This window comes from Chinchilla lanigera, unplaced genomic scaffold (genome assembly GCF_000276665.1).
Source record: "Chinchilla lanigera isolate Chin_1 unplaced genomic scaffold, ChiLan1.0 scaffold00005, whole genome shotgun sequence".
NCBI lineage: Eukaryota > Metazoa > Chordata > Mammalia > Rodentia > Chinchillidae > Chinchilla > Chinchilla lanigera.
This window is the reverse complement of record NW_004955406.1, coordinates 40078247-40099461: the sequence shown is the minus strand read 5'-3', so window position 1 is coordinate 40099461 and position 21215 is coordinate 40078247. Positions and strand designations below refer to the sequence as shown.

Genomic DNA, 21215 nt, shown 5'->3' with positions numbered 1-21215 from the left:
AACCAGGCTACCTGGTTTTGGGAGATCTAGAGGGTCTAACCTGGAGAGCAGACTGAGGTCCCAAAAAAAGGATGTAGAACTGTGGCCTCTTTTACTTGTAGCCAAAGCACCTTGAGTATCACTGGGCGACCCCCCTCCCCATTGAGTTGATGCATCAGTTAAGGTCACAGTGAAAAAGCAACTTGTCTGCAACAGCGGGACGGTCAATAGCAGAGCGAGGATTAGCGCTGGGGTTCCCTGCCCAGATTCCCACAGTGCCTGCACTCCGTGCCCCACCCCTTGGTGGGCTGAGCAGGGGTGGGCTGCTGTCCGTCCTTCCCCACAGTGACACTGACTAGAAGGGACAGTCTGAGCCCCACCCCCACCCCATGCTTCTCACCGTCTCCTGCCTCATCGTGTGTCTCTCCCTCTGGTGTTGGTTGACCTGTTTCTGCTTTCCCTCCTTCTGACCACGTGAGGACCCCTCCTCCGACAGGAGCTCTCTTCTGGGTTCCCGCTGTGCCTGCTTCCAGCCGCCAACTAGGTAGTGTGCTCCATCTGTGTGCCAGTGTGTGCCCTTGCATGCCTGGGGTAGGGGCTCGGCTGTCTCCCTGCGGGGAGGAGACAGGGCTGGCTTCTGGGCAGTGAAGCTGGGGCTGAGACCCATGGGTGCCTGGGGGCCATCTCCCCCAGACTTCAGGTAATTGCCACATGTGGAATTGGAGGGATGAGTGGGTGCAATAATTGTCCCTCCTGCTTATAATCATCTGAGGTGGGGCAGGTAGGCATGCCTGGCTTCTGGGTGGCCTAGTAACATTCAAAGACCTAACCAAGGCAGATACATGGATGCCAGCTGGAGCCTGTGGGTTGGGCGTGGATTGTTCTTTGGTGCTGAGCTCTAGCTGCAGGAGAGCTGTAGGCCCAAGAAGGGCCCGACTGACTTCCTCCCCGTGGGTGTTTGTCTTCTCTTGCTACAGGTGACTGTGTGCTGGGTGGATGAGGCCAGGGCCAGTTCCACGCACTGCCTCTCCCCGCAGGCCGAGCATGCTGGTGTCCGTACCTACTTCTTCAGTGCTGAGAGCCCCGAGGAGCAGGAGGCCTGGATCCAGGCCATGGGGGAGGCTGCCCGGGTACAGATCCCTCCAGCCCAGAAGTCCGCGTCCCAGCCTGTGCGTCACAGGTGAGTGCCATTGCACCTGGCGTGGGAGGGAGGAGAGGGGTGCTATTGCTGAGCGCAAGGTGCTGCCACAAACCTTTGGGGAGCTTGGAATTGTCTCTTTGCATTCAAGCGGGGGCCTGGGTAGGGGACTGCAGAGCCCCAGGTCTCTATTGCCCTTCCGGGCTCTTCCTCTTCTCTCTGAGCAGAGGAAAGCAACAGAGAAGCCAAGTTCCTTCCTGCCAGCCTGGGGCCAAGAGTCAGTGCTCACTGCTTTTGGCCCTGTGTGTTAAAGATACAGCCTTTGGAGGAAGGTTTGCATTGCAGTGTGGCCTCTTGGCTGTAGTATGACCTTGATTAAGTGACTTACTCTCTCAGATCTTGAGCTTTCTTTCCTCCAAACCACTCCTATCGCACAGGGCTGTTGTGAGGACTGTACTGTGTGTGTAAAGCACTTGACATGTAGCAGACATGCAGCATATGGCTGCTCTCAGCACCTGCCATCTCCACGGTCTCAGTGCCTATCTCTCCTTCAGCTGAGTATGGAGCCTTGAGTTAGGTGTTAATGGGGATCCAGAAGAGGGGGGTTTGCAATGTAGATTCCAAGTATAACCATGTGTCTTAGAAATGTTTATCCAGCAGTGTTTCCACAGGGAAGCCTGAATCGAGCAACCTCGAGAAGCTATAGGGAGAAAATTGTCACAAGGCTCCAACTTGTACACTTCCAGTTCACTTGAAGGCTGGGATGCAGCGGGGCACCTGCCTAGCCCGTACAAAGCCCTGGGTTCCAGCACTGCAAAACAAATAAGGAAAGAACACAAGTTCACTATTCATTTCACAATTTATTCATTTATTTTTATTTTTGCAATATTGAACCCATGGCCTTCACACTAAGCTACATCCTAATACCACCCCCTGTTGGAGATAGGGTCTCACTAAGTTGCTAAGTTATCCAGGCTGGGTACAAGCTTGTGATCCTTCTGCTTTAGCTTCCTAGAAGCTTGTGCCATCGTGCCCAGATTTTTATTTGACAAATACTTCCTGTGGTTATAAATGTGCAAGGTCCTATACCAAGTGCTAGGAATACAAGGGAGTACAGGCTACTGTGTCCTGTCCTCCTGGGGCCTGCATTCTGATGGAAAGGCGTGTGTGTGTGTGTGTGTGTGTGTGTGTGTGTGTGTGTGTGTGTGGCTCATTCTGCCAGTGAGGAGCCTGCAGCTTGGGGAGATAAGAAGCTTTCTGTAGGAGAGAAAGTAAGCCTGTAGCCAGCCTCTGTAGCTAAGCACAGTTAGTGCCATGAAACTTCATTATAGCACTGACTAAGTCAGGATTGAGGAAGGATAACGGAGGTGACCAGGACCAAATGAGGTTAGTCTTGGCCATAGCTGAAGGCCAGGCTCAACATGGGCAGCGCAGAGAGTGGTGCATGACCTGAGAAGAAGACCTGGAGGGCAGGACCGTCCTGGCCTGCGTGGGCAGGACTATCACATGTTGTGCAGTAATTGCCCAGCCTGGAGCAAGGAGGTAAAGCCTGGGATTTAGGAAGAAGGGTCGGAAGTGGCTGCACTGTGGTTCCGTCCCTACCCCCTGCCCATGCCTCTCCACTCCTTTTCTCCTTCCCAGTCTGCTACCCTCCACCCACCTCCATGACGGGCTGGAGTCACTTACAAATCTCCCTTGGCTCCCTACAGCCACGAGAAGCCAGACTCCGAGAACATCCCACCCAGCAAAGCCCCCCACCAGCCACCTCACAACAGTCTCCCCAAGCCCGAGCTAGAGCCCAAGACTCGAGGGGAGGGTGATGGCCGAGGCTGCGAGAAGGTGGAGCGGAAACCTGAAAGGCCTGAAGTCAAGAAGGAGCCTCTGGTGAAAGCCAATGGCATTCCAGCTGGACCCGAGCCAGGCTCAGAGCCTGGCAGCCCTTACCCCGAGGGCCCAAGGGTGCCAGGGGGTGGGGAGCAGCCAGCTCAACCCAATGGCTGGCAGTACAGCTCCCCAAGCCGACCCGGAAGCACGGCTTTCCCACCTCAGGATGGAGAGAATGCAGGGCACCGGCGGAGCTTCCCGCCACGCACGAACCCTGACAAAATCGCCCAGCGCAAGAGTTCCATGAACCAGCTGCAGCAGTGGGTAAACCTGCGCCGAGGGGTGCCGCCGCCTGAAGACCTTCGGAGGTGAGGCCTGACTGGGTGGGGGTGGGGTTAGGTCGGTCTTAGGGCCAGGGCCTAGGAAGGGGTTACAACTGTGACTTATCCCCTATTGGGAACCTTCTGGAAGCCAGGGTAAGCTGGGAAACCAAGATAATGCCATGATCCCCAGCTTGCCCAAATCCTTTCCCACATCATGGTTCCATCTTTAGAGTTTGTCCATTGACCCTGCTTCTTGCTTTCTCTGCTTTCTTCCAAAAAGAGCACCCCAGCACCTCTCCATAGGGTGACGGAGAACCCAGGAATCTGGCAGGTTTGGGGAGGGCCTCAAAGTTGTTCTGGTCTGACATTTGTCCATTTTGTGGATGCTTCATCATTTTTTTTTTCTGTCTTTTTTAGACAAGGTCTTGCTATGCAGTTCAGACAGGCCTTGAGCTCATTTTGTAGCGCAGGCTGGTCTCAAACTCATGATGATCCTCCTGCCTCAGCCTCCTGAGTGCTGGGATTACAGGCGTGTGCCACCATGCTGGGCAATGCTCCATCATCTTGTCTGGTGTCACTGCCAACACTAGATGCACTGGATACCAAGCCCACTCTCTTTATTTTTGAATAGTCCTGTTATTTGAAAGCCATTATTTGTAGGAAATTTTTTATTTGCTTGAATTTTTGAAACAGTCTCACTGTGCAGTCCAGACTAACCTTATATTTGCAATCCTCCTGCCTCAGCCTCCCAAGTGCTCAGATTACAGGTGTGGGCCACAATACACATAGCTGGAAGTTTTATGGGGTTTTCATTTAAAAAAAAAAAAAAGGCAACTCAGTCCTAATACTGTCTTCCATGACCAGGGTACTCCTCCATTTAATGACTGGCTTTCAACATTTGGGGACATTTGTTAGGCCTAATAGTGTTTCTTGGGAAAAATGAGCTGACCAGCTCCTTCCCTGGGGGCTCGAGGAGCTACATTTCCAGCCTCATGTCACCGGGGCTTGGGAGAGATCCGCCCTCTAGTGGCTGATCTGCAGCTCACCAATGGTGGCCCAGCACCCCCAGGATCACAGGCCCTCTGGACAAGTCACAGGAAGCTGTTGGTGCTTCTTGACAGGGCTCATGCAGTCAGGAAACTGCCCATTTCTCCCTTCTCTGCTGCCCAGCACGTGCCCAGCACACTTGGGGTTCTTTCTTCTCTTGCCTCCCGTGGAAAGAATCTGATAGATTGGTTCACACTCAGATGGAGACGGCTAACAAGGCTTACAGTTCCCTTCCAGGGGCATTTCATTTTAAAGAGACAAAGATGAAGCTCTGTGGTGCTGTTTCCAGTTGCAAGGAGCTCTGAAGGAGGGGCTTTCCCTCACCCTGGAGTAAACCTCAGGGCCTGCCTGGGCACAGATCTTCCGTGTGCTCCACAGCCTGGAGCCCATTCACCTGTTCAGTGCCTGCTGTCCCCGGAGGACGTGGAGGTGGGGCTGGGGCACGGTGGATGGATAGAGAAGTGCGTGCTGTATCTGCTTTCCTTACACTGTCTTCTCTCTTTCAGCCCCTCGAGGTTCTACCCAGTGTCCCGCCGAGTCCCTGACTATTATGGCCCCTACCCCTCTCAGTATCCTGATGATTACCAGTACTACCCACCAGGGGTGCGACCCGACAGCATCTGCTCCATGCCCGCCTACGATCGGATTAGCCCTCCCTGGGCCCTGGAGGACAAGCGCCATTCCTTCCGCAATGGGGGCAGCCCTGCCTACCAGCTGCGCGAGTGGAAGGAGCCTGCAGGCTACGGACGGCAGGATGGCACCGTCTGGATCCCCAGCCCCTCCCGGCAGCCAGTCTACTACGATGAGCTGGATGCCGCCTCCAGCTCCCTGCGCCGCCTGTCCTTGCAGCCCCGTTCCCACTCTGTGCCCCGCTCACCCAGCCAAGGCTCCTACAGCCGCGCCCGCATCTACTCCCCGGTCCGCTCACCCAGTGCCCGCTTTGAGCGGCTGCCACCTCACAGCGAGGACATCTATGCTGACCCTGCCGCCTATGTGATGAGGCGTTCCATCAGCTCCCCCAAGGTGAGCCACCTGCCTGCCCTCCTTCCTCATCCCCCAGGACCACGTGGTGAGAAGAGGTGGTGATGCTGGGGCATGTGGGACATGAGCCACTGGCTGTATGTCACAGGACTGGTGATCTACCCAGGGCAGCCACTGGCCTGCCATTGCATCCCTAGGAGAGCTGTTTGGGGGACTGTGTCCTGAGTAGGAACCTTGCTCTCTGTGCTCATCTCCAAGTTGTGCAGGAACTGTCCTATCTACAAGAGGGCAGAGAGGGTCTGTCTTTTCCAATCTTGAGGACTTGGACCAGTTATTGCACGGGGAGCTACCGTCCATATTCATTTGAAATCTACTCTGGGATAGGATACAGACATCCCTAACCTTGAACTGCAGCTGGTGGGGAAGTCCATGTCCTAGCCGGACCCTCTCACTTCTGCAATCCCCTTTCTCTTCCAGTATGATTACCTGGGAGACAGGCGACCAGTCCCTGCAGGACTGTTCCCCTACAACTACCCACCATCCCCCACGGTCCACGATAAGATGGTACGTCCTCTCCTCCGCTCCGCTCTGCCTCAGGACCTCTCCTCCTTGCCTCTGCCAAAGGCAGAGCTGAACAAGGGTACCCTGTGCCCAGTGCCTGGCCTCTTTTTAAGCAGCCTCTGGATACCTCCTCCCTCCTGGCCAGGCCTCTAGCCCCAGTACAGTGTTCTGTGCCAGGGCAGAGGAGAGGGACGAGATATGAGAGTGTAATGTCCTGATCTTGCCAACCTCAGCATAGCTCTACTCTCCAGCATGCAGGAGAAGGGGCCAGGACAAGGGGTCCTGGACTGTGAACTGGGCACAGAGTCAGCCTAGGACTCCTAGCAACAGGCAAGAGCTTCTAGAGTTTTCCTCCCCAAGCATATTTGCTTCAAGTTTATCCTTTGCCTGGAATGTAACCTTTGGGGACAGAGACAAGTGGTGTGATTGAAAGAGGAGAGATTTTCCATATTGTACTCTCCCAGGAATGTGTTCCCCTGAGGATTGTCATCTCCACCTGGACCACTAGGTGCTGATGCTCCATTTGAGCGGGATGAAGGGAGTCCCACAGGCCAGATCTTTGTCCCACAGGCAGCACCAGGAGGCCAGGGTGGAGGAGGCCTCCATCCACCCCATCTCCATTCTCACCTTGCCAGTGTCCAAACTCTATAGCCTTGACCCACATTAAATGTAGCCCTCCAGAAACAGTGGATTTTTCTAGAAAACTTAGAAACAGCTGCTAAGAAGTGCTGATTCGATTGCTTTGGTGGTGCTCGATGCTCCCAGAGGGCGTGAGGAAGACCTGGGAGAGATGATGGAGTTGGGGCCTGGAATGCATCTCTCCTCCACCTGCCTGGATCCTCACCACCCACTGTCCCCAGAACTCCTCAAGGGTCAAGAGAAGCTTACCCTGGTCCATGCGCAGCTAATTCTTAACTGCTTTGCTTCTTTTTTATTGTTTTCTTTTGTGTGTTCCTGTTTGTTTGTGTTGCTGGTTGGCCCCTTGGCCTCGGGCTCCGGGTAGGATGAACTTTTAGATCTTCAGTTGCAAAGAAACCTAGAGTATTTGGACCAGCAGGTAGGCAGAGCTGGTGCCCCTCACCATCCCACGGCCCTCCTGTCGTGTCTCCCTGCCCCTCCCCAACCCCTCATCCTCCAGCCATTTGATAACCTTTGTTGGTGCTGCCAGGACACAACAAAGTGGCTTATATTTTGTGTTGCTCCTTCTCCCCGCTCCTGTTCATGGCCCTTTTAGGCAGCTGCGGGTTTCCTGGGGAAAGAAGCATTAGAAATGGGCACATGAATAATTAATGCCATCCCAGAGTTCTGCAGTCTTCAGCCCAGATGAAATTGCCCCCAGAGGGCCGTGGGGATTTGCATTTTTGCCAGAGAGAGGAGGGAGTAGTGAGACTGGGGAGAGCTCTGGGTCTGAGCCTCAGATGCTAGGGATTTAGTTCAGCCTGAATCTGGGAAATCATATATTCTGCAGGTTGTTGTTAGACTCTGTCACTGGAGCGCTGAGGCCTGCAGGCCTGCCCTAAAATGATTTAATTCAATGTATTAGTTCCTCGACAAAACTCTTTTGCATATATAACTTATAACCCTGAGAATTCAGTGCAGTAGACAGAGGCAGTGAACTTAACCCAGTCTGAGAGATGAGAAAACTGGACAGTGTCTGGCTGCCCGGGCTCCAGGGTGCAGGGCTCTAACCCTTGGCCACATTGCCTTTTGAGGCTGACGGGGCTGTAACACTCACTTATTTTAGACAGGAAGGAAGGAGGCCAACATGCTGGCACTTCTATACGCACACACTGTTCAGTCCAGGTCTGCTACAGAGTACAAGGGACCTGGAAATACATGATGTTGCCCTGTTGGGCCACCTTGGAGGGTGCGAGTGATAATAGTGGTAATAATGGCAGCAGCACTATAATTCGGTGCTCTCCCTATACCCCATACTATTCTAAGCAAAACAGATCCTCTCGTATTTAATCTTCATAATCTACAAGATGGGTGCTATTATTAGCTCTATTTTATAGCCAAGGAAATAAAGCACAGACACATTAGATAACATGCCAAGGACACGCAGCCGGTGAACAGCAAAGCTTGGAATGCAACTGAAGTTTCAACCTAGTTTACAGCTGAGGAAACATCTGATATGAGACAGCCGGGGTTTAATTTCATTGGGATGATATCATTCTCTTAAAGTTGCAGAAAGAGACGTAAATGGAGATCGGAGGATGCAACTGTATGTTCTAGTCATGAGCCTCACAGTGCCTCTGTGTCTTGATGAGGTCCTCCTGTAGAAGACCTTGGTCCCGGAGGGGAAGCACAGATATCTATAGTTGAGCCCATAGAGGTGGCCCCCCCCCTTGTATTCTTGTTCTAAAAGCACCACATGTGTGTCCACCCCGTGGACATCCGATCCATGTGGAGATGAGTCCCTGGATGACCGTGCTGAGCAGGCTGTGAAGCGCAGGACGGTTCCAGCGGGAAAGCAGGCTTTGTGCCTACAGTGAGGACCTGGCCTCCAGGCTCCTGGCAGGCTGCCCTCCCGGCGGCCATGTGGTTGGCTGTACTCTACTGACCACACCTGTCTGTCTAGGCATTCAGGGCACAGGGGCTGGGCTGTTAGTCCTGGGCTTCAGAAATAACCTCCCCCACATAATATGTAATGAGAGGCAGACTTGTGTGACGAGGACACTCTAGACACTGCCACTCTAATCCTAGCTCTGCCGTTTCCAGGGATTTATAAAAACACATTAGAAATGTCACTGAATCTCTCTGAGTCCTTATTTTCTCAATTGCCAAATGAACACTGTATAGCCTGTCCTTTCCGCCTCATGGACTCAGTGGGAAACTCAGATGGGAAAGTAGCCGGGAGCTTTTCATCAGACTCCACTGGTGAGGAGTGAAGGTTGCTGCTGTTATTGTTTTAATATCTTCCAAAACTCAACAAAATATTGAGCACCACATATTACATTTCAGACACTGGGTTAGGCGCCTGCACACAAAAGTGCTCTGACATCTTAGAGAGACAGAGGTAGCACATAGGAATTCCCCCTAGAGGAGAGACCCATGTGGGTAGAAAGATCCCCAAAACGACATCGCAGGTGAGAGCGGGTCGGGATGAGGACATTCTGCTTCCTGCCTTTGTTGCTGTAGACCGCCTTGTAGGGAGGAATGGGTCAGTGTGTGTCCAGGAAGAGCCTGGGCCTCACTTGTCCTCTCCAGGTGTGACATGTGGGTAGATTGCCTGAGTCCTGTACACACAGCTGTGTGCACGCGTGTGCTGCAAGAAGATATGAGATGGGCTTGAGTTTGGATCTTTAGAGAAAATGTGGTTGATATCCCGGTGGCTTTTTAACTCTTACAGGGACTCAACTTCATATAAATGCATTCTTTTGAAAACCTTTTAAATCATACTTTATGCCAGAGGAAAAATTTTCAAGTAGGCTAAAAAGGTAGAAAACTTAGGTCCTAGAAAAGGCTTGTAAAACACTGCAGACCTGTCAGCTGTGGGTAGAGGGAGCCTTGCCCTACTAAGCACATGGACATGAGGCTGCATTGGGGCCATGACCTAAAGAGCGGGTAAGAGGGAGAGGAGACAGCGGGCCTGGTCAAGAATAGGGGGAACTACGGAAAAGACTGTGATCCCAAGGAATTTCCCGAACGTGGCTGTCCTCCTCCTTTCTGCCACTCCCCAAAATCTTTTCCCACATATCTCTCTCTGTCTCCCACCTTTTGTCATGGAAGAGCAGAGTTAAAGGGACACAGCCAGGACATCCTCTGATAGGCTCACTTCTGATCCTCTCACACCAGAACCACTGGAGGAGACGACAGCATTTCCAGCTGATTTGGTTGGCCTGCCCTTGCCCTCTCCCCTCCCCCACCTCCCTCCTTCTGTCTCTCTGTCTATTTCATTTGGCAAGTAGTCTTTCCCCCTCCATGTTCCTAATGATTCTTGAAATATGCAGGATGACATGGTGGAGAGCGCTGTTCCGATATCTGGTGTCCCTTTAACGTGGCTCGCCTCCTTATTTGCTCCCCAGCACCATCCCAAATCCTCATGGCTGCTGCCAGCCCAGCTCTGGAAACCATTTAGCAATCCTTGTGTACTAGTTAGTGCCTTCGGGCGGTGGGGTGACAGGGGCCTGTTGGCCTGTGCAGGCCGTTTGGAGAGCAGGTCCCAGGTGTCTTTTTCAGTTGTTTCATTTAGTGCAGATTTGGGGAGGTCAGTCTTTGGGCTGGGTGGTCTTTATCCAAAGCAGTGTGAGAAATGGGAAGAAGGGGACAGTCCTGGCCGAGGTGCATGGGGCCACAGCAGTCAGGCACCCTGGGGAAGAGTCTCTGAGCTGGGGGTCTCTTCTAGACCGCAAGTGAGGGCCTAGTGGCCTCCCAGTCACCTGCTATGGCTTTTTCTCCAGGACGGCATCAGCGCTGGTCCTGAGACAGTTAACACAGGGTGAGGGAAGGGTGAGACCAAGCCCAGGTGCTGGAGCCCTGAGAGGAGCTGTCCTCCCCTGTGTCCTGAAGACAAGTGTAGGAGTGTGGTGGAGCTCCCGGGTGCGAGTCTGAGTGTGAATTGTCCATTCCTTCCTCTGCTGCAGATGAGTGAGAGCGAGACTCTCATCAGTATGGTGAACCGCATGGTGGAGAACTCCTCCCCCAGGGCCCAACTCTTCGTGCAAGTAAGACCTCTGCCTGGCAGCATGGTCCCTGTCAACACCATCTCAGCTGCTTGTGCATGGTCAGGTTGCCCCATTCGTGATGAGGCTGCCTCTGCCCAACGTGCTCATCTGCCAGGCCTCATCTCCCCAGAGACAGGCTCAGCCTGCTCTTCCTCCTCTAACTTCACTGTGTCACCTCCATTCTTCATGTTCATGGGGCACCCCAAGGCCCACCTCCTGAACCATCAAATTGGCCAGCACCGACATCTCATGCCATGCTGGGGATTGCAAACCTGCTTTTCGGTGTCCAAGCCTCTGATTCGTATTTGCTGTCTTCTTGACAGACACTGTGGGGTTAAAAAAGCATGAGGGGTAACAGGGAGCCATCCAGTGCCAGCGGTTTGCAGAAGATGCTGCGGTCACTCGCGGTGTCCTCACAGCTAGGCAGCATTAGCTGGACCCAGAGGTGCTTCTGGGTACTCGCCAGTCCTGATTTAGGCACAAACCCTGTGACTTGTGCTTAGTTTACTAGGACAGTGTTCTCCAATATTCCCAGTGCTCGTTCCTCCCTGGTCCTGTGTCCTGACCCTGCAGACAGCCAAAGGTTTTGCTGATATTCTCATGGTTGTTGCCAGTAAGCCCTGCAGCCACTGCAGACCCTGGAGTTCAGGGGAGCGGAGCTACAGAGCATGATTCCAGCAGAGTTCTGATCTCTCCAGATCAGCCAAGGACAATTGAGATGGAATCCAGACTGGGCCATCACAGGCTTTCCAACCTAGGGGACAGAGCATTAGCTCAGGTCCCCAGAACGGAAGACGCAGAGGTGATGGGCCGTGGTGTCTGGCAGAAACAGTCAGCTTGCCTGCCCCTCACACCCTCATCCTGCACCTGCTTCAGTAACCAACCTCATATTCCTGCAGGTCCCTCCGTACCCAGAAGTGTTCCGGGACAGCCTGCACACCTACAAGTTAAACGAGCAAGACACGGATGTAAGGGCAGCTCTCCCTGCTCCTCTGTTCACTGCAGCCTCCTGCTGCCACTGTCTTCATCCTCACTCTCCTCTGTGGGGCTCTTTCTCCTTCTGGTCATGCATTTGACTCGTGTTCTTTCTCACCACGAACACGGCATCCTACCGTCCTGCCCATCCCCTTTCTCTCAATGTTGCACTGACTCACCACCCCCGCCACTGGCCCCATGTGCTTCTCCACTCAACACCAGGCCCCTTGTATACAGCGGTGGGACTGGCTTATAGCAGGAATGCAGGTTTTGTTGGGAGCTGAATCAGGGTGCTGTGTGCCCAGTGTGGCATTAGTCCCTCCAGGTAACCAGGAAGACAAGTGTGGCTTGTTCCTGCCCTCGGGTGGTGCAAGACACCAGGTAACAGTAGGTGGCGACAGAGTCACTTGCTAAATGGGACCACTGAGCATTTCTGCAGGCATGAAAGGAGGTGAGGCCATGTGGGGTGGCAGGTTCGGGACAAAGCAGGTAGCATGTGAGCTGGGCCTTGCAACTAAAAGGCCCAGAGGGTGGGATTTGGCTCAGTAGAAAGCATCGGAGGAATGACACAAGTAAAGGCGTGAATGTGGAAAGCACGTCTTTCTGGAAGAAGTTGTCCTGAACTGCCTCCCTCCCATCACTACTGGCCCGGCTCAGGCCACTGTGCAGCGGGCCTGAGGGGTTCCTGTGGACAGAGGGGCCAGTTCACATCATGCACTGCTGTTTTCTAAGACTGCTTATTCCAACACCTGTCTCCCCACCCCATCAGCAGAGGAGGTGAGATCACATCATCTTCTCAGCCCTCTGTATTAAATTGCACCCCCTCGGGATGGGGATGCAGGAGCCTAATGACAGGCTGTTGGCCCTCTTCTCTCAAGAACTGACCCACATGTCCCCTCCCAAGATGGAGTGTCATCCTCCTCTTCCCAAGCACCTCCAAGGTCATGGTGAAGGCCCGGGCTCCTCAGCAGGGAAGGAAGGTGGTATCCAGAGGCCAGGCCCTGCCATCCCAGTTACCATGGCCCCATCAAACCATGTCCTTCACCCGCTTCTCTCTCCCTCCTCTCCCCTACCCTGGGCCCCCAGAAGCTGCTGGGCAAGTTGTGTGAGCAGAACAAGGTGGTGAGAGAGCAGGACCGGCTGGTGCAGCAGCTCCGAGCAGAGAAGGTGAGCGCTGGGGCGGCCTGCAGGTGGGACTGGCTTGGAGGAGTGTGGGTTGCTGTCTCCAATCACACCTCCCTGACAAAGTTTTGTCCTTCCTTAATTGTCTTACCTAGAACTGCCGAAGGTCTCCCGGGGCCCGCAGGCAATGTGAGGACCACCTCCACTTGGCTGCCTGCTCACACCGTTAGGGGTTTGGGCCTCTGCTGTTAAAAACCCCAGAGGAGTGATCAGGGCAGCTCATGCCGTCCCCCCTGCCTTTCTGCAGGAGAGCCTGGAAAGTGCTTTGATGGGAACCCACCAGGAGCTGGAAATGTTTGGAAGTCAGCCTGCCTACCCAGAGAAGCTGCTGCACAAGAAGGAATCCCTGCAGAACCAGCTCATCAACATCAGGGTGGAGCTGTCTCAGGCAACCACGGTAACCTGGCGCCCGGGTCTGTGTGCCCACTGCCTCCCAGTTCTGCTGCTTTAATCCAGATTCTCCTTGGAGAGCGAAAGCAGAGTGCTCCTGCCCGGGAGGCACACAGGCACAGACCTTAACGTTTCCTTGACAATAGACAGCAAGTATGTGAGCTTCCTTGTTGCAGACAGTCTGCCCCAGGAAATGGGCTTCCTGCCCTCAGACCCAGCTGTGCCGGGTTCCCTTTGATACAGCATGAAGTTGAAGGCTACTGATTTCTTTGGCTGCTCTAGTGCCTCTGCTGCCCACTTACCCACTTCCGTAGAGAAGAAGGCACTGGGAGCGATGCTGCTGCCTTGTTTGTTTCCTGGTGGGTTTGGGGCAGATCCTCCAGTACGACTGGTAATAAGGGCCCTGAGGAGCAGCAGCAAAGGCCGTAAGAAAATGTGGTCCAGAAAAAAAGACAGTCCCTAAACTCCAGAGAATAAACACCTCTTCAGGCCCTTTTCTCTCTGCCCTCGATGGTTGTCCCTGAACCTAGGCCAAAAAGGTACTCTGTACCCCATTTGGCCTGTGCCCGGGCCTAGAAGGATCCAGCTTTCTGCCTTCCTCAGTCTGCAGTGACATGCGCTCTCACCCCTCTTGTAAGGCTAGAATGGCTCAGCCTTGTGCCCCCAGGCTCCTGTTGCAGGACATGGAGGGAGGCTTTGGTGACCATAGCTTTCTCAGTAACCCCCTCCCTGCAGGCGCTGACCAACAGCACCGTGGAGTATGAGAACCTCGAGTCCGAGGTCTCTGCCCTGCATGATGACCTCTGGGAGCAGCTCAATTTGGACATCCAGGTGAAGAAGGGCCCTGAACAGGTGGGGGTGAGACACCTTCCCTGGTCCTTTTGGACAAAGGGGACCAAAGTGGTCTCCTTTCCCACTTTCACAACCTCAGAGCCTTAAGATAAGGAGTTGGTCCTGAGACAGAAGTAAGGCTCAGGCTTCTTAGAACAGACTCTAAGATTTAGGATGAAGGTAATATGGGATTCTTCTTTATTTCCACCAGCTCCGAGGGGGAGGAGCTAAAGCTAAAGCACAGGAGACTTAGGTTACACATAGGTGGGTATTCTAGGCCTGAAAGAAACTGAAAAACAGACATGTAAGTAGAAATACCTTGGAGGAAAAGCAGAAGGGCAGGCAGTGTAACATTTGGACAGGAGTGGGACTTTCCTTCCTGGGATGTGTTGGAAACAGTCGGCCTAAGGCAGGAGATAGCCTAGTGATCTTGGGGAGGTCTTTTCTTCTCCGTCTTTTCTCTCCCAGGCCCTACCTCCTCTCTGGCTAGTTTTGCAAGCCCTGTGTTTCTGATGTATTTAATACCTTGGTTTCCTCACTTTCCTCCTGGTAACAAAACTCTCCTCCCTACCTTGCAGCTGGTTGGCAGGGTCGAGATCTTTTTGATCCAGAGGACCTAGGTGCTACCTTGTCCCATAGGCAGGCCACACTCTCAACACACACATTTTAGGAGATAGGGTCACAGCCAAGAGCATCTAAGTCAAACCCACCCACATCCAGAAGTGGCCAGGTTGGTTTGGTAGTTGGGAACTCGGCTGCCTTTCTGATGGTGATCTCACCGCTTACCAACAATGGTCCTGGGCATACGTCTCCTTGTCTCTGAAGTAGGAACAGCTGCTGTCCTTACCACGTAGTAATGTTGTGCAGCTGGAATGACTTAACACAAGCAAAAGGCTTAGCTTGATGCCTGGTACTGAGAGATGCTGTGTAAGTGGTAGCACTTGTCTTTCACTTGTCTTTTACAGGTGTCACCTGTAATCAAATACAGTTCACGACTTTGGCATATGTTAGGTGCAGGTATTGCAAAGGAGCTGCTTGAATGCAAAGAAAAACTAAACAAGGAGCACTTGCCCCATGCAAAATGGCCACTGCTTAGAGGGGTGTTTACTCTCAAACTGCCCTGATCCCTCTGGGGTAGCTGAGAAAGATGGGCCCTCACGCTTAGTTCTGAGACTCTGACAATGCTGAGAACACAATTTTATACCAGTTGAAGCAGCACAGGGTGCCCAAGAGAAAGACGCCCATGCTGGAGAGGGTAGGTGTGTGCACGCGTGCACGGGGCCAGGGTTCCTGCCTCCTCCTGGTCCAAAGCGATGGCGATGCAAAAAGATCCATGCCAGGACACCCCTCAAAGCCACTTCCTCTGACTTGTTCTTCAACTGTTCAGAATGAGGTGCTCAACCGGCAAATCCAGAAGGAGATCTGGAGGATCCAGGACGTGATGGAGGGGCTGAGGAAGAACAACCCGTCTCGGGGCACAGACACTGCCAAGCACAGAGGTGGGTGCCTCCCCAGCTCCTGGCCTCTCTGGAAATGGCCCAGCCTCCCTCCCACACCTGCCAACTCACACTGTGCTCAGAGCCTGGCAGGTCCTTCTCAGGACCCAGAATCTTCCCTGGACCTAGGGTGGTAAATGGGGCTCCCTTACCACCCACAGAAGAGACCAGGTAGCCCACTCAGAGACTCTGTTGACCTGCATACTCTAAATCTTTACCCCATAAAGGTCAAAGAGCCCCCAAGCCTCCCTGGCCTCTAAGCACCTGTGCCCCTAGTGCCTTCCTTGAGCCTTGGGCCTTTGGGCTGGCCCTCTGACACCTGGGAAGCTGTGTCATCTTCACCCTGCCCGGTGTCGTATCCCCTTGCACAGTGCTCCCCTCAACAGCCAGCCTGTGACCCCAGCACCTACAGTAAGTTCCTTCAGCAAGACCCGTGGCCCTGACGGCTAAATCCGTCTTCTCTCCTCCCTAGATAGGTCTCTCCCCTGCCTCATCCCATGGTACTCACTGACGCATCCTCTTCCGTCCCTTACCTCTTTCCCCTATCTCCTCTGCTTCCCCAAGGAGGACTCGGGCCCTCGGGCACCTACAGCTCCAACAGCCCGGCCAGCCCTCTCAGCTCTGCCAGCCTCACCAGCCCCCTGAGCCCCTTCTCACTGGTGTCTGGCTCTCAGGGGTCCCCCACCAAGCCGGGGTCCAACGAGGTAAGTGGGGAAGTGGAACGCAAGGTGAGTGGGAAGAAGAGCAGATCCTCCTCTGCCTGAAATGATACAGAGGCTGTGCCCATCTCTTCCCCAGAGACTCCAAGTCCTAGCGCTGTGGCTTTTTGTCTAAGGGAGTGGTTCTTGTGCTGGGTTGCAACCCTGCCTCAGGATTCCCCCTATGCCTATTCTCTCCACCTGTCACCTTTGCCTCCTTTTCAGGGGAGGCTCTTGCTGAGCACCAGGATGGTTAGCAAAGAGACCAGACCCTTGATGGCGTTCCAGGGAGGAGAGGGTTGGGAGTTGGTGGGGCAGCAGTTTTCCAGCCACTCAAGTCAGCAGGTATTAGGGGGCTCTCTTACAGGCAAAGGATGGCACGAGGCCCTCAGAGAGACACTCTTGCAGTCCCCCCCGGCCCAGTGTCCAACTCATACTAAGCCAGCAGCCTACTGGACACTGTCCGTATTGTGCGGCAATGTCCAGGCTGTCTGGGCTCCGAGGTTCCAATGGGGGAGAGGGAACTAAAGAAGGGAAACTGAAACTGGGCCTCTCAGCACTCCGGTAGGCAGAGAGGGGAGCACGCGAGCACCTCTGCAGGCAGCGGCGGTGGTGACAGCAAAGGTCCCGGGATGGGAATGCGCCCAGCGTGCAGGGCGCGGGTGCACTGAGGAGTGAGCTCTGGAGGACAGTGGGGAGCTGGGGAGTGGTGGGCAGGTTGGGGCTCGGTGGGAGTGGGGCTTGAAGGCCGGGCAGAGCTCTGCAGGCAGGGGTGGGGATCTGGTGTCCAGGGCCGCCCGGGCCACCTTCCCCGCGATGCTGTCCGTCTCACACTAACACTCTTTTCTCCTGCTCTCACAGTGGCTGCCCTTGTTCCTTCTAACGCTCTGGCTTCTGGCTTCATTCTCTCTGCCTCAGGAGCCTGGCCCACCTCGGCCACCCCTCCCCAAAGCCTACGTCCCCCTGGAGTCTCCTCCCACCGTCCCTCCACTCCCTAGCGAGAGCCGCTTCTGGCCTTACCCCAACTCCCCTTCCTGGCACCGCAGTGGCGAGACAGCCAGGGGTCAGGTACCCAGCACCCTTGGATTCTGGAGGGTTGGGGGAAGGGAAGGGGCAAAGGGCCAGGTGAGGGGGCAGGGCAGGACCCTGGGGTTTTTCTCTCCACTTGTTTTCCCAAAGCTTAGTTTCTATAGGGCTCTCTCCAGTGACCTCAGAGTAAAGAAAGTGGGGCTAACCCAGTCTCCGGCTGTCTTTCCTCCTTTTGCTGTCTGTGGACAATGAGGAAACGCATTGCTATCTAGGCTCACAGGCAGCCACTGGCTCTGGGAGCTGGTGTCCCGCACCACTCCCTAGCAAGGTGGCGACACCCGTCCTGGTACCATTCCAGTCCCTTCCTGTCCCTTACCCACCTGCCTCAGGCCCCAACCCTCATGTCTGCTCTCTGTGCCTCTGCCTTGCCTTGTCCTCTGTGGGTCTCCTGAGCCCTGGAGTATAAGGACGCAGGTCCCCTTCTCCCCTGTTCTGCTTCTTCTCTCACCGAAGATCCAGGCGCTGGGCAGTTAGGCTTAGAAGAGGTTGTGTGGTGAGTAGAGGGTCCTGTGCCTGTACTTAGAAAATGCATACACTGAGGTGGGCTCTGCTGTGTGTGCTTTGTGTAACCCTTCAGGGCTTGCTGGTAAGGTCGGCAGAGCATTGCTAGTATGGGACTTTCCACGCTGTCCAGCTGGGTGAGAGCTGAGCTTTCTGCCTTCTAGCCTGCCCTCCTCTCTATGTTCCCCTTCCCAAGACTTAGATTCTTCAACTATGCAGTGTGAGGAGGTGGCTTAGATGATGTCTGAGGTCCTTTCTGGCCTGATCCTGAGTCCATAGCAAATGCTCTTTCCATTTCCCCACAGTCCTGGCACCAAGACCCACCTGGTTTTGTTTTCTCAAGTCTGGAGTGGGACTCAGACAGAAACCTGAGAATCCCAAGGCCAGTGATGGCAAAACTTTTAGAGACTGAGTACCCAAACTACAAACCAAAAACCACTTATTTATAGCAAAGTGCCAACACTGCAATTAAATCTGAGTACTGAGGTTTTAGTTTAGAAGAAAACAACTCATACACTTGCCTCATATCCCACCAGAGAGGGCTCTGCATGCCCACTGTGTGCCATAGGTTTGCCACTGCTCTAGGCCATTCCTTGATGGGTCATGACAAATCTCAGAGCTTGGTGAGATAATTGGGTGGGTTGGGGGCTTCTGTGGTGGGCCTTGCCTGGATTCCTCCTATAGGCACTGAACTCTCATTCCCCACGACGGCCCAGTATTGGTGCCTGGATACCAGTGCCTCCTTCGGGAGCACATGGAATGTCACTCGCTGTGACTTCAAGGGTTTGAGAAGGGGAGGCAATGAAACGGTCACATTACCGTTATTACTCTAGCATCAGTATCTTCTCATCCTTTCTCCCCAGCCCAAGGCAAGCTATGAGCAGAGCAAGAAAGACCCTCACCAGACATCACCCCTGGACACCCCCAAAGACATCAACCTTCTGCCCACCAGGCAAGAGGTGGAGGCAGAGAAGCAGGCAGCTCTCAACAAAGGTACTTCCTGGCCCATCTTCCCCTGGAAGTAAGGCTGAGGGTCAGAGAAGATTCCTAAGCACTCATTCATGCCCAGAGAGGGTGCTTACCTGCCCTGGGCCATGGCCCTCAGTGGTGAGTGGGAACAAGCCTCTCCGAAGAAGCAAGCTCCCTGCCTCCATGCTCTCCATGATGCCCACTGCTACTCTGTCTCCCTGTAGTTGGCATCGTGCCTCCTCGGACAAAGTCACCCACTGATGAAGAGGTGACCCCTTCAGCAGTGATGAGGAGGACCGCCAATGGACTCACCAATGGGATCTCCTCCCGGGTGAGTCTGTGCCTGCAGGCTCTGGGAGCTCAGACCAGCTTGGGCCAGGCTACGAGCCAGGGCCCATGAGTGTGTCCACCCACCCACCATTAGCACTCCTGACACCCAGCATGAGGGAGGCAGGTAGAATAAGTGAGGTAAAGAGTTCTTCTTCAAGGAAGCATGTCAAAGGACAAGGAAAATGAGCATAATCAATACAGAAATGTACTTAACAAAGTTGTCATCACATGCCACTGGTGAAATACAGTAGAGCGAAAGCAGCAAAAAACTAGTGGCCAGAGTCAAATACGCTGACCCAAGGAATATGAATTTACTGGGTAGTTTCAACAACATACATCTGTTCTGTCAGTTTGAAGGTCTGAAGTCCAAGATCAAGATGTCAGTGAGGTTGGCTCCTTTGGAGACTCAGGGAGAAGTCATTCCATGCCTTTCCCCTAGTTTAGGGTGGTCCCTGGCATCCTTAGCATTCTTTGTCTTATAGACACGATCCAGTCTCCGTCTCCATCTCCATATCAGTTTCTCCTCGGTGTCTTCTCCTTTACTCTGTCTTCTAAGGACAGCTCTAAAGGATTCGGCCCATTTAATTCCGTGATCTTGAGATTTTTAATTAGACCTGCAGAGACCTATTTCCAAATAAGGTGACTAGAGCTATTTGGGGTTAAGGCATGGATGTGTCTTTAGGGGGCTGCTATTGTTTAGTAGCCACAGCCCCAAGTTTCATGCTGATCCCCTCTGCAACATCCATTCCTCCCTTCATCATCGACTCTACCATCTCCTCTTTACCTTAGCTCAGAAGTCTCAGATCTCATCATCTCACCCTGTCCATATGATCCGTCTTGGCGCAGAACTCCTATTTACCAGAGAAACTAGAAAATAAGTCAATCTGCTTCTAAAATACAGTGAGGAGACAAGTATGGGATAGTCATTCCTGTCCTGAAAAGGAGAAACTGGAAGGAATAAGGGATCACCTGTCCCTAGCAAGTTTCACATCTCGCAGGGATGACGCCCTTAGTTTGCGCACGCACCCCAGGCGCTCCTTCACTGAGCTACACCCCTCCCCCACTAGGCTTTAAGGCCGGAGAACAGTCTGCAGCTGGCTGCCCTGCCCCGTGGGTTAGTGAGGGCTGCGTTAGCCCTCGCTGCCAGGCCCCATCTACTTGGCCTCCACTCCTCTAACTACAGCTTTGCTTTCATTCTTTCTTTTTCTTGAAGGTTAGCATGTGTTTATAGGCAGGTAGCTCTATTAGTCTATTTCCTGCCTATAGAATCCCAGAAATCTGACATTTCCTCCTCCATCTTACCTCTTTCTCTTTTACTATGAGCTGGCAGTGATTTTTGCTAATATAACATCCTCAAAAACACCTGTAAGTCTCTTGTGTATTTCAAGGAGATCCATTCCATTAAAGGATTCTCTGCAGATCTTTGCTGCATAGCCTCGTCTCTGTCTCTGTATTCTGAGGTGATTGATTGCGTTTGAATCACATGTCTAATCTCTTCAGTAGGAGGCTGTCCAGCCAGCTCCTTGACTCTTTAGAAGATGCTTTTCTTTTCTTTTTTCTTTTTTATGGTGTTGGCTTTTCTTTTCTTTTAAATTTTGTTTTATTGGAACACATTTGCAGTACATAATGATTGCATTTATTGTGGTGAGGGGTAGGGAATTAGAAGAAGAATGAGGATGTGTTCTGTACATGTAGAGCATACTCTTCCATCAGTGAACTTTCTAATGTGAGAACCTCCCAAAAATTAAAGCATAAGTTTCTTTTAGTTTAACACTTCCTTCAATTTATCTTTTCCATTTTTCTCCACGTGCAAAGAGGAACAGGTCACACCTTCACTGCTTTGCTAAGAAATCTGCTTTCCATTCAATAATAGACTGCAGTTCAGCCAAGTTTCTGCTACTTTCCAATAATGTGCTCCTCATTTTCTTCTAAGACTTTGCCAGAGATAACTTTCACGTCCATTTTTCAGCAGGGTTCAGTGGCACACACGTATAACCCCAGCACTGAGAGAGACTGAGGGAGGAGAATTGCAAGTTTAAAATCTACCTAGCAGCCAGGCATGGTGGCACACACCTGTAATCCCAGTACTCGGGAGGCTGAGGCAGGAGGATCATTGTGAGTTTGAGACCAGCCTGAGCTACAAAGTGAGCTCAAGGCCAGCCTGAACTGCATAGTGAGACTCTGTCTCAAAAAGACAAAAAAACAAAAAACAAAGATTTGCCTAAGCAACTCAG

General features: G+C 53.1%; 1 protein-coding gene across 24 annotated transcripts in view; it reads left to right on the top strand.

Moving 5' to 3' along the window:
* Plekha6 (pleckstrin homology domain containing, family A member 6) overlaps positions 1 to 21215 on the top strand; it is a 134370-nt gene that overhangs the window by 101168 nt on the left and 11987 nt on the right. For 16 of the 24 annotated variants that reach the window (XR_001237018.1, XM_013522688.1, XM_013522693.1 and 13 more), the window contains 15 exons: positions 957 to 1159; positions 2827 to 3309; positions 4818 to 5334; positions 5770 to 5856; positions 6857 to 6910; positions 10440 to 10520; positions 11420 to 11488; positions 12582 to 12662; positions 12925 to 13074; positions 13803 to 13898; positions 15286 to 15397; positions 15959 to 16098; positions 17011 to 17160; positions 18546 to 18675; positions 18876 to 18982. Coding sequence is in view for 23 of the 24 variants with exons in the window: in XM_013522688.1 (XP_013378142.1) it covers positions 957 to 1159; positions 2827 to 3309; positions 4818 to 5334; positions 5770 to 5856; positions 6857 to 6910; positions 10440 to 10520; positions 11420 to 11488; positions 12582 to 12662; positions 12925 to 13074; positions 13803 to 13898; positions 15286 to 15397; positions 15959 to 16098; positions 17011 to 17160; positions 18546 to 18675; positions 18876 to 18982 (2460 nt within the window). In the remaining variant the exon portion in view is untranslated. The remainder of the gene's footprint in view (positions 1 to 956; positions 1160 to 2826; positions 3310 to 4817; positions 5335 to 5769; positions 5857 to 6856; positions 6911 to 10439; positions 10521 to 11419; positions 11489 to 12581; positions 12663 to 12924; positions 13075 to 13802; positions 13899 to 15285; positions 15398 to 15958; positions 16099 to 17010; positions 17161 to 18545; positions 18676 to 18875; positions 18983 to 21215) is intronic. The other 8 variants (XM_005375292.1, XM_013522700.1, XM_013522695.1 and 5 more) reach the window with 8 other exon arrangements.